The 10,936-nt window shown below is 41.2% G+C and overlaps 1 protein-coding gene across 4 annotated transcripts in view; it reads left to right on the top strand.

Moving 5' to 3' along the window:
- The window catches only part of DCUN1D3 (defective in cullin neddylation 1 domain containing 3), a 26,223-nt gene extending 15,287 nt beyond the window's left edge, over positions 1-10,936 (top strand). For all 4 annotated transcript variants that reach the window (XM_064461766.1, XM_064461768.1, XM_064461770.1 and 1 more), the window contains exons 3-4: positions 523-1,054; positions 3,055-10,936. In XM_064461766.1, the coding sequence (XP_064317836.1) occupies positions 624-1,054; positions 3,055-3,538 (915 nt within the window). In that variant the 5' untranslated portion in view covers positions 523-623 and the 3' untranslated portion in view covers positions 3,539-10,936. The remainder of the gene's footprint in view (positions 1-522; positions 1,055-3,054) is intronic.

The following is a 10,936-nucleotide window of genomic DNA, read 5'->3' on the forward strand; positions in this document are numbered from 1 at the left end:
CCGAAACCTAAAAAACCAAACCAAACCCCCCTTTTACCCATTTGCTGAAGGTCCAGTCTAAATCTACTGCTGAAGTCTCTGCCAGGTTGTCCCATCAGTGTCCCCCCCCCCCCCCCCCACTTTGTTTCAGTGTTTTACATTCTATATATAAAATGTGGGTATACTTTTAAAAACCATTTCCTTCAAAATATTTCTGGGTTGGAGTAGTCTGTCTTGATGAAGCCTGTACGTGAATCAACCTCTTTGTAACCTATGTTACAGTAAGAATTTTAGGAATTTCCTTTATTAGGACCCGTTAGTATACTGCAGCCACTGAGTGAGCTGCATTGATTTCTAGGTAAAACAGCCTGAAATTGCCTGAAATTTATGGCATATGCCAGCCTTCTGTACACTACTTCTTTTCAGTATGCAAAGCTTAAATATCCTGAAGTCAGTCTCTTACTGGCGAATGTTATCGCATATTTAATACTTACAATTTTCTTTGTGGAGAAACAGCAATTTTACTCTGAAACTGTTTTTCAGGTTAGTTGACTGCCGCTAATGGCATGTGAGATGTGTTGAAGAGCAGCTGCGAGGGTGTCAGACGGCAAGGGGACCACTCTAGAAGCTGGGCTCGCAACATCATGGGCCAGTGTGTTACAAAGTGCAAGAATCCTTCTTCTACCCTTGGCAGCAAAAACGGGGAACGGGAATCTGGCAGCAAGTCACACAGTAAGAGAAGTGCAGTCCACAAAGATGACCATGGTTCAGCTTGCGGGAAGTCTTCAGGAGATATACTTGTGAATGGGACAAAGAAAACGGACGCTGCTGTAGAGTCTAGTCAGCCTCCAACATTTTCTGGAGATACAAAGAAAGACTCTGTTTCCAGTGCAGAAGAATCTTCGCTCCAAAGGATCGGGGAGTTATTTAGGAGGTATAAGGATGAACGGGAAGATGCCATACTGGAAGAAGGAATGGAACGATTTTGCAATGACCTCTGTGTTGATCCCACTGAATTTAAAGTGCTAGTTTTGGCTTGGAAATTCCAGGCTGCTACCATGTGCAAATTTACAAGGTTAGTTCTTGTAGAACTTGTAATTATTTTCAAATGTTAAAGTATATCCTGTCATCTGTATGTTGGAGAGACAGCCTCATTAGCTTCACTTACTTATTTCTTCTAACACTTGCTTTTTGATCATATTAATTCCTACCACTGCAGAAGGCAAGCCTTGTATTGTCCTATTTTCCTCTTCACAGTGGATTTCAGAACCAAAAATGTGGTTTTGGACATCATGCTGCTAGTGATGAACAGTGTAGTGAGATTTTGTAGACATTAATTTATTCTTGATTTACCAAAAGCAATTTTACTGTATCCAGCATTATCTTGGTGATGAGATTGGACACTGAAATTAATTTGTGTTTTGAAGTAATATGAGATTCCTTAGTAAATGCTACCAACTCTGTTATATTTCTGTGAAAGAATAACAGACTGCTTCCTAAGAGTTGTTCCTGCCCAACCAGTGTTACGCTTAATGTCTTTTTCCAAGAGTAATCCTGTTAAAGCATAGAGGGGGAAGGAAACACAAGATTTTTGACACTGGTAGCTGTTTCACACCAGCTGACAAGTGGCTGGTATTTAAAGTGCTGTCTGTTCTTCTGGACAAGGGGGTCAGTCAGCAGGCTTATAGCATGTGTGATGCTACAGGAAACGACAGAACAGCTAAAACTTACCAGAAAAAAAACCGCAAACCTGCCAAACAAACCAAAAACTGCAACAGCCCCCCACCTCAACTTGATTATCAATGTCCAGGTAAGAGCAAGTAAAGACTTCCTACAGGGACTTGCTGAAAGAGGATGAGTTTTTCTGTTTTTTGGTCTATCTAGATCGGTTTGAGTAATGTTACCTACTTTTACTCAGTTTATGACTTTCAAAATTCCTTTGGTGTTCTGAGCCTTGAACCAGGCCTCTCTGTGCACTGAACACAGATTGCTTTTCCAGCATCCTCAGAGTCTCTGTGGATGAGCTACTCTGGAATGCAAATGGGAATTTACTAGAGGCTGATGGTGCAGGTATTTGCTAACATGGTAACAGAATTGCAAGTATACTCTGTGATTCTGCACAACCACCATGGGTTTTGTTCACATAGTTTTGATTTTCTTGGTGAGAGGGCAAATCTAGTGGTGAGAAGTTACCTTTGTTTGACGGCATGCTCCATGATATGGGTGCTGATGGAATTCTTCCATCAAGGAAAACAAGGCTGTCTTCTGTTCTGAGCTCTGCCCTGTCTCCTGCCTTTCCTCCAGCCTGTCCTATCACAGAGTCTGCTGGCTTTGGTTAATATTGGCTGGTTATGACATTTTCTTGTAAGCATTAGTGAAATCAGAGCTAATCATCTACCCACTTGGCCAGATTATTAGCAGGCTAATTAGTATAGGACTGGTGCTTTGGGCAGTGTTTATACATTGCGTTGTAGCCTGTGCTGTGTGATGCTGTGCTCTCTTCCACTGTTTCAGCAGGTGCCTCGCTGACCATCGCTGTTGGCACCCTTTTTATTTTGCAGGCTGGAAGAGCAACCAAAAACCACAGGAAAGCCACCAGTGAACTGCTCTGTCCCTTGAGAACAGCTTGCTCAGAGCATAGGCATTTAGACACAGGCAATATTGAATCAAGCAGGTTTATAGATGGCACTTTAGTGCGTAAATGTGATGTTTTCAAACATTTGGCATTTCTTCTGTGGTAAATTTTATTCACTTGTTATTGTGGAAGGCACTGGATGTGGTATTATCAAATAGTCAGGAAAGCCAGACAGCAAAATCTCTTCCGAATGCCAACAGTGCCCCAACAGATCTGAGTGGTATCTGTGGTTCCACAAGCCATGAGAAATTTCTTGGAAACATCTCCCCTTCCAACAGCTCCCATTGCCAAGATTTTCATGCCACCTGGGCTGAGAGCACACCTTGTCTTGTCCAGATAACCCTCTTCCAATGTGCCCTAGCTGAACAGAGATGGGAGGTGTTCAGTGCGCGAGGTTGGAGGGAAGCACTTGCACTAATTTCTCTTCTCTTGCTTAATAGGAAGGAGTTTTTTGAAGGCTGCAAAGCAATAAACGCAGACAGCATTGATGGCATTTGTGCAAGGTTTCCCAGCCTCTTAAACGAAGCCAAGCAAGAAGATAAATTCAAGGATCTCTATCGTTTCACCTTCCAGTTTGGCCTGGACTCTGAAGAAGGACAGAGGTCACTACATCGGGAAATAGCCATTGCCCTTTGGAAATTAGTCTTCACCCAAAACAAGCCCCCCATTTTGGACCAGTGGTTACACTTCCTAACCGAGAACCCCTCAGGAATCAAGGGAATCTCCCGGGACACATGGAACATGTTTCTAAATTTTACTCAGGTGATTGGACCAGACCTTAGCAACTACAGTGAGGATGAGGCCTGGCCGAGTCTCTTCGATACCTTTGTGGAGTGGGAAATGGAGCGCAGGAAAAAGGAAGAGGAAACCAAATGTATTACGTCTTTGGACACAGAGGGCCTGTGTGCAGAGGAACAGACTTAGCGGCGTCGAAGCAGCAGTGATGAAAGCAACCTGTTGCCCTTCATGAAATGTAAACTCTGGATGTTTCTGGAAGTTACCGAGACTCCAGATTTTTCTACTTTACACCTTTTTCTGCCTTGTCTTTGAAAGGGCTCTAAAATGCTGTATCATGTTTTAGGCACTTTCTTAATTCTGGTTATTCCTTTTACTCTTGCCCTGAAATATTTGACCCTGGCTACAAGTTAAGCGTTTTTGGGTTGTTGTTTTTTTTTAAGACTTCAGATTAGTATAAGTCAGTCTGATATTTCTTGCACAATGTAGATCTTTTTAGTTAGGTTAAATTAACATTGCTAAATTATACAGTGCCAGATTAAGTTTTTCATACTACATCTGTCAGGGCAGGTCTGTACTGTGTGTAGTGCTGTTTACATTGTTGAAATTTTAGGCTGTAATAATTTTAAGGTTTTATACCAAGATGAACAGCAGTGTTAACTGTTAACTATGAATGCATTAATCCCCCAGTAATAAGGCTCTAAAAAACAACATAAGCAACAGCTTTTTGTAATACGGCTAATTCCCATTTTAAGCTAACTCCTAGTGAATGAGTCCAGATCATTCCTTTTTTTGGAGTTTCAAACTAAATGTTGGGATTGTTTTATAAAATTACTGTACCTGTCAGTCAACTGAGTCGTAGATGATGATTTGTATCTAAATCTCTTGCCCATCATGTAATAAAAGAGCAGTACTACCTCAGTTTTATTGAAAGTGGACTTCTTGATGGACTTCCATTTTCTCTGGAAGTTGTATTTTTGTGGTTATGTGAGAATATTTTTACTTGACTAAAAGAACCAAAGGTTCTGCTTCTTAAGTTTGCTAAACATTGACAGAAGCAACACACAAACCCTAAGTCTTCAAGGAAAACTGTGGTATAATTCTGCTTTAATTTGTTTGATTTATACCTAAAGTATTATCTTACTTGTCTGGCAAGCACAGTACTTCCATGTAAGGAACTATCTTTTGCATTAATATTGACAAACCAATTTTTTAAAACCTATGTTTAATTGCTAGATCGCAGTTAATACTCCACAATTCCTGGAGCAACAATATCGGCATCTGATGACAAAGTGAATTCTTAATGTGTTCTTAATTACAACAGTGTAGATGAGTCATTTTTAGACTGATTTGATAATATTTGGATAGGAGTCAATTTATTATTTTACAATGCCTGTATTGGGACTATTTGCCTGTTGAAACTGTTGTGACTTAAAGGGAGTTTTATTAACACTGGTTGAAACTTTTTTGGTTATTGATGCTACCTTTTTTAATTTTAGTATGTCAATTTTTTTACGCCTTTTGGTAAAAGGGATGATTGCCAAGGCTTTCTACAGAGCTAAGTACTGGCTTAATGAATTTGATACACTTCCATTACACACCTTTTATTTTCAGAGCTGCATTTCAGGATCATAAACCAGCTTCAATGAAAAAAACCAAAACAAACAAAAAAAAATCCTGGACAGTCATCTATAGCATCTAATGGCTTTTGTTTTAAAAGGGTTTTAAAGCTAAAGGGAGACAGATTTTACGTGGCAAGCTTGTCACTGGATCCAGGATGGCATGCTTTGCACATCTGCTGTGCCCCAGAGGGGTTAGCAGAGAGAGGAGGAGGATCTGCCTGAAGTCTGTCACTGGCTTTGCTGGTGTGCAGCCTATGCAATAGCTTGGGTCCGAGATCTTAAGTCACTAACAAAATGTGGGTATTGAAAACTGTTTAAAAAACAAACCCACAAGCCACAGATAGCATCTCTTTCATATAATAAAAGGAGAGTTTGGTCCATGCTGCTTCTGCAAGCTCTTGCTGGGAGATGTGTTAAGCTGTGGAAAACAAATGTAGTTGTTCCAGACTCAGCTGAGTCTGTCTCTTTGCAGGAGGGGAGCCCTGAACTTGCTGTATTGTAGGGAAATATACCCAAAGCTTTGTCCTTGCTACTATAACCTTCCAAGCTACCATGGCACAAGTACTATTTGGCAGCAAAACCTTGTTCTGATTTGGTGAGCAAAGCAGGCGAAAGCACTTGTGCTGGTATAACTGAATTTATGGTGAGACTTTTGCTGGTGCTGTTATTTTAGAAACAGGAAAAAAAATCCCCGACAGAGGCTACTTTGTTAGCAAAAGTTCCAAATGGAGACCTGATTTGATAGTAGATGAGGACTGTATTTATAAGTTTGAGGCTACTCATTCATTCAGCTATTAAACTCTTTGTTCCTCACTTAAAATTACTTTTTTCCTAAGGAAATGTAAAATGTCCAAAGTGTGAAAACGTAGCTATTCAAATGGATAGCCAGCACACGCACATGAAGTCGTGGCAGTGGCTGCTACCGACTTATACACCAAACTGCAGCAGTTCCAAAGGATGAGGGACAGAGCTCTTTAAGGAAGGTGTATATCTTGTGGTCTGAGTGTGGATTGCAGTGACGAAATCGATTTGTAGCACATCAAGGCTTAGCCCATTTTAGTGCATCAAATGTAACACAGCTTCGTTTTAAAGATGGTGGTGGTGAATATACAGGAAGGGGAAAAAAAAAAAATCTTATTTCCTGTTGTGGGAAGGGCATACAAGTCTCAGTGGCTGAAGTCCTGTGCTTTCAGTATGAGGACAGCCTTGCTCTTGTTTGCTGCTTTCTGTCTACCAGAAGCAACTCCACCTGTTGGCAGAATACTTGCAAAAATAGTCAGATGATCTGTCTAGGAGTTGGACTCGATCCTTGCGGGTCCCTTCCAACTCAGGACATTCTATGATTCTACAATCTAGCAAAGCTTATTCTTAGCCTAACTTCAGTTTTCTAAGGACCATTTACAGAATGCAAGCAAGACCTGTACCAGTTTTAAACTCTTGAGCTAGGAGCTGAAGGTGCAACTCTTTGCTGAAAGTGAGAGAGAGCATCAGACCTCCCCTTCGATTGCCTGGTGATTTTATGATCCTAGACAAGGATAGACCGTACTCTAATGCTGGTGTACCTGTGTGGGAGTGGGGTTTTGTGCATGTTTCTGAGAAGCCTTTAACAATATTGGAGCATCTGAAAATATGCTTGTTTAATGGTTAAACTGTGAATATCTGCGGAACAGGCCAAATACATTCACTCTTCATTTTTATATAATTTAAATCTTCATTGTGTTGGGCACAGGAGTGTAGTGAGCAGTGATGCTGCTGGAATCCTTGAAACCATTGCAACTATTTAATTTTTTTTAATTAGAGTTTGCATTAGCAAACTTGATGCATGTAGTGAATCTGCTGCAACTTGGGTTAAATAACTATAGATAACTATATAGAAAGTTTTAGTAATGTACTGGAAAACTGGTCTGATATCCACACTCCGTGGCATTTTACTGCTTGCCCTTATATGCAAAGAAATACAACTCCTGTAAACTTTACTCCCAAGTAATAAAACACTGTCCATCTGCACCATATTATAGTTTGCAAAACCTTTAAAATTTGGCTCCCAGATCAACTGGAGGCTCAGTTGTGCTAATTTTTACTTGTATGGGTGTGCTTCTGAGGTCAAAGACTATTTATTAATTCAAGTAAGGATTTGAAAGATTCCACCCATAAAATATGACCGAGGAAATTAATTGAAATTGAATGCTGAATTGTGAGTTTACTTGCTGCTGGTGCTATTCTATAAGGAGAATTATAGCTTTTTTAATACTGTGCAATTGTAATGAAAGAACCGCCGGAGTAATAAATGAAGGTGTGGCAGGTGGTGTAAAATCAGATAGCTGAAGCCTGTGGCAGTTCTGTCTGCCCCAGGGTGAGCGCTGGCTTCCCCAGACTGGCAGGGCAGATCTGCTCATGGATCAGCCTCTGATCCACTGTAGCTTTTCAGCCGAGTACATTTAAGAGCACAGAATGAGTTTGCCCTGCTCTGCTGAGGAGTGAGTGACTCGGGACTGGTTGCAAATAGATGCAGCCCCTCTTCCTGAAGGCAGGGTGGCTGTCAGGTAGGGGGCTCAGGGCGCTGGGGGCAGCAGCAGCTTTGCCTGTGTGACCTTTATTTCATTCCTTGCATGTCCATCAGAGCCCGAAGAACCCATGGATCCCAGGACAGGTACTAGCTTGTCACCTGTGGTTCACAGGCATGGCTATGCACTGACTAGTGACCTTAGTGTTTTCATGATACTGTCAACATAAGTATCTTCCTTACAGTTCTAAGCCTTGTTTCCAAAAAAAAAAAAACCAAAAAAACAAAACAAAACAAAAACCAAACCAACCAAACAACCCAGCAAAATTAAAGAAACACCACATAATTAGAAGCCACCTCAGCTGTGATGTAATTTGTTGGCTGAGGTTACATCATTCCCATTCATCAGAAAATTATAGTCATTGTGAGTTTCTGGGTCTTGCAGCCTTGTAATCTGCAGTGTGATCCTTGGTAAACTGGGCACCCAGTTCTTCCCTTGAGCCCGCTCTGCTCGAAACGTGTGCATGTGAATTTAGCTCTTGATATTAAAAAGGAAGATGCTTAACCTGAAACTCAAAATTTGTCAGGGTGGTGTTTCAATGTACAGCAAAACCTAAATATTTTTTTTAAAATAAGTAATGAAAGCTAAGTGTCTGCTTAAATTTTGTAGTGTGCAAACAAAACCACCAGTGTTAAAATTTTCTCTCTGGACTATTGAAGATTGAATCTTTGGTTTTATATTGCCAACTGAAGTGAAATACATGAGATTGTAAGACAGAAGGCTGTAACTCCTTCACTATGAAGTACATAGGTATCTCTACCTCTTGTTCTTAGACTTGAATAGTTTAAGGTTACCATCCTTTGCTCCCAGGATTTTATGCCTGGATGAGTAATCTTTTTTTTTTTATTTGACCCAAGTTAAGTATTATCTATTTGCTATACTTTTTGGTATACTGCTTTTAATCTGCATGCAACTGACACTTTGAAAGGGAGCCAAGTCAAGCTGCAAACAGAAGTGGCAGTCCCCCTGGGTGCTAGTTTTGGAGTGCAATAGAGTGACCAACTCAAGCTACATTGCATGTGGCTCAGGGGCTTTAATCATCACACATCCTCTTCCCTAGCTGGGATACCTGTACTGACAATGAATTGAAGACAGAACAGCTGCTCCCCAAGAGGGGACCATCAGCCTTTTCATTGGCCCTTGGAAAACTTGAGGAACCTGCCTGATGCAGTGCCGTGCACGTATTTTTCTTTTGATGAAAAATACTGTGTTATGTTCCATTGGGCTGGACCTGTAACCCCTAGCAAAGATGGGAGCTGCAAAAGTGAGGGCTACACACATCTGTTTCCTCCCTGAGGTCAGAATCTTGCTCAGGGTAAAACCCTTACACTTGAGCAATACTGGAGAGCTCTCAAGTGTATTGGAGATGCCAGAGTGGCTTCAGTGCTCAGCTATGTGCATTAACGCATTTAGGTGGTGTGCCTCTTTCATGCAACACAACTGTGTCCCTTGCTTTCCTCCCCCAAAGAAAATTGCAGCATAATTACTGTCGTGGCAGACCCCAGATAGATGCCATGCTGTAGCAACTGTTGCTACGAGATTCTTCTTCCAGGTTGAGGTTTTGGGGCGTGACCTCTTGCACTGTCTGTACAGGCACGTATTTCAAGAGAGCAGGGGGATGTGTGAGACAATAGGTAATAAAGGAGCATGAACATACTAGTCCTGCTAACAGCTTGCCTTAAATAACTGAAATTACAGCGGTTCCTTGCTACTACTGCAATCCTCAGTCTCTCTGTAGTTAGGTTTTAAAATCCAACAAGTTCTCGAGGTCATAAACTTTATTTTTAAAAAGCTTCAATCTTTGCGTAATTGCACTTTTCAGATAAGTCCTTTCTGGATAAAATGTAATTTCACACACAAACAGAAAAAACTATCCATCTCCAATGTTCTTGATGTAAAGTTTTGGGTTCCCCCCCCCCACCCCGTGTAAGTTATATTTGGACTAAAGGTTGCCTACTGTTGAATCAACGTGTTTACTTGAATGTTGCCATTTTATGCAGTTACAACTTGCTCCTCTCTGGGCCCATGAGAGGGGAGATCGTGTGACCAGAGGTGGCAAACCTGCACAGAGGATCAGTGGGGCTGAAGGCTGGCTGCTGTTTTTATACTCCCATATGTATTAAATGTTAGAGGACTTCACAGAATAGTGTTTAATATTTTGAAGTTGTGACTTTTTAAGTCACGCTAAACATAGTTACCTTAAAAATACGCTTGCTTTCTTATGTTTAAAAGAGCCTTTTAAAAAGGAGATGCTGGCAGGAGTGGTTGGAGGGCCTCGTGCTGTTAGTTGTTGAGTAACTTGAGTTCCAAGAGACATGGATGCAACTGGCTGGATTAGGTCCTGACCCAGCGCTACTGGGCTTTGCACTGGCTGGTCTTGAGGGTGTGAAGCAACTGCAAGTCCTTGACAGGCTGCATGGAGGAGAAGGGTCAGCCTGGGAGAGCTGGTTGACGCAGCTGGATTTCTTGGAGCACTTGCTTGTGGATCTCGGCCCCAATTTAGACTCAAGTCACCCTTTTTATGGAAGGAATGTGTTTTGATAGTGTTTGCTCCCGGAGAAGTAACTAATTCTAACTGAGGAGATAATGAGAGTACACCTTCTTGTGGCTTCCACTGAATAGCACGTGAGTACAACTAGCTGATAAAATCTCCCAGTTCCTCAGTAAACCAGCAAGGGTGGATAGGATCGGATCTGCCGTTTTTCATGTTAGGAGTAGTTTTTGCCTTTTTGGACTTGCCCAAGAGATAACCACATACGATCCAGTTTTCTCACTCTGGGAAACGATGAATGTATGGTGTGTTGTGGAGCAGACCCGTGCTTCCTCTTTCAGACAGCCGTATCAGAAGTGCTGTGTAAACGTAATGCTTGAAAATGGCTGGAGTAAATTCTGTTTCATGTAGGATCTTTTTCTAAAGGCATGTGGCCAAACTTGAAACCATGATCTACAGGAAAAGTGGGAGAAGTTCAAGATGACACATCTACTGAGTCCCATTTGGTTTGTAGTTTTACAATTACTTTGCTTATATCCAATTTTGCTCACTGTTGTCTGGAACAGAATGGAAACAGCATCTTCTAGAATGTGCAATCTAAGGCACAATGCAAATAGCCTGTAATAAGAAGGTTGTCTTTACTTGATAGCAATCCTGAGTGCAATGTTTTTGTCGTGTCCCTTTTGGAAGAAGAGCATTAAGTGCAGTCTGAGGTTTTTCTTTTAAGCAAAGCATTGGTTTGTCCATTACTGACTTCTTGTGGAATTTGTGCCAGATGTATATTAAATATTTTGGTGCTTTTTCTAATCCAAGCTGCCATTCATTTACCTGTGAGATTATTGTACTTCTGTATATTTAAATGACCAATCCCTTAAAGGACAAAAAAAGAAAATCCTTTAGTCACAATGTA

The sequence above is a fragment of the Phalacrocorax carbo genome, chromosome 10 (genome assembly GCF_963921805.1).
Source record: "Phalacrocorax carbo chromosome 10, bPhaCar2.1, whole genome shotgun sequence".
NCBI classification, from domain to species: Eukaryota; Metazoa; Chordata; class Aves; order Suliformes; family Phalacrocoracidae; genus Phalacrocorax; species Phalacrocorax carbo.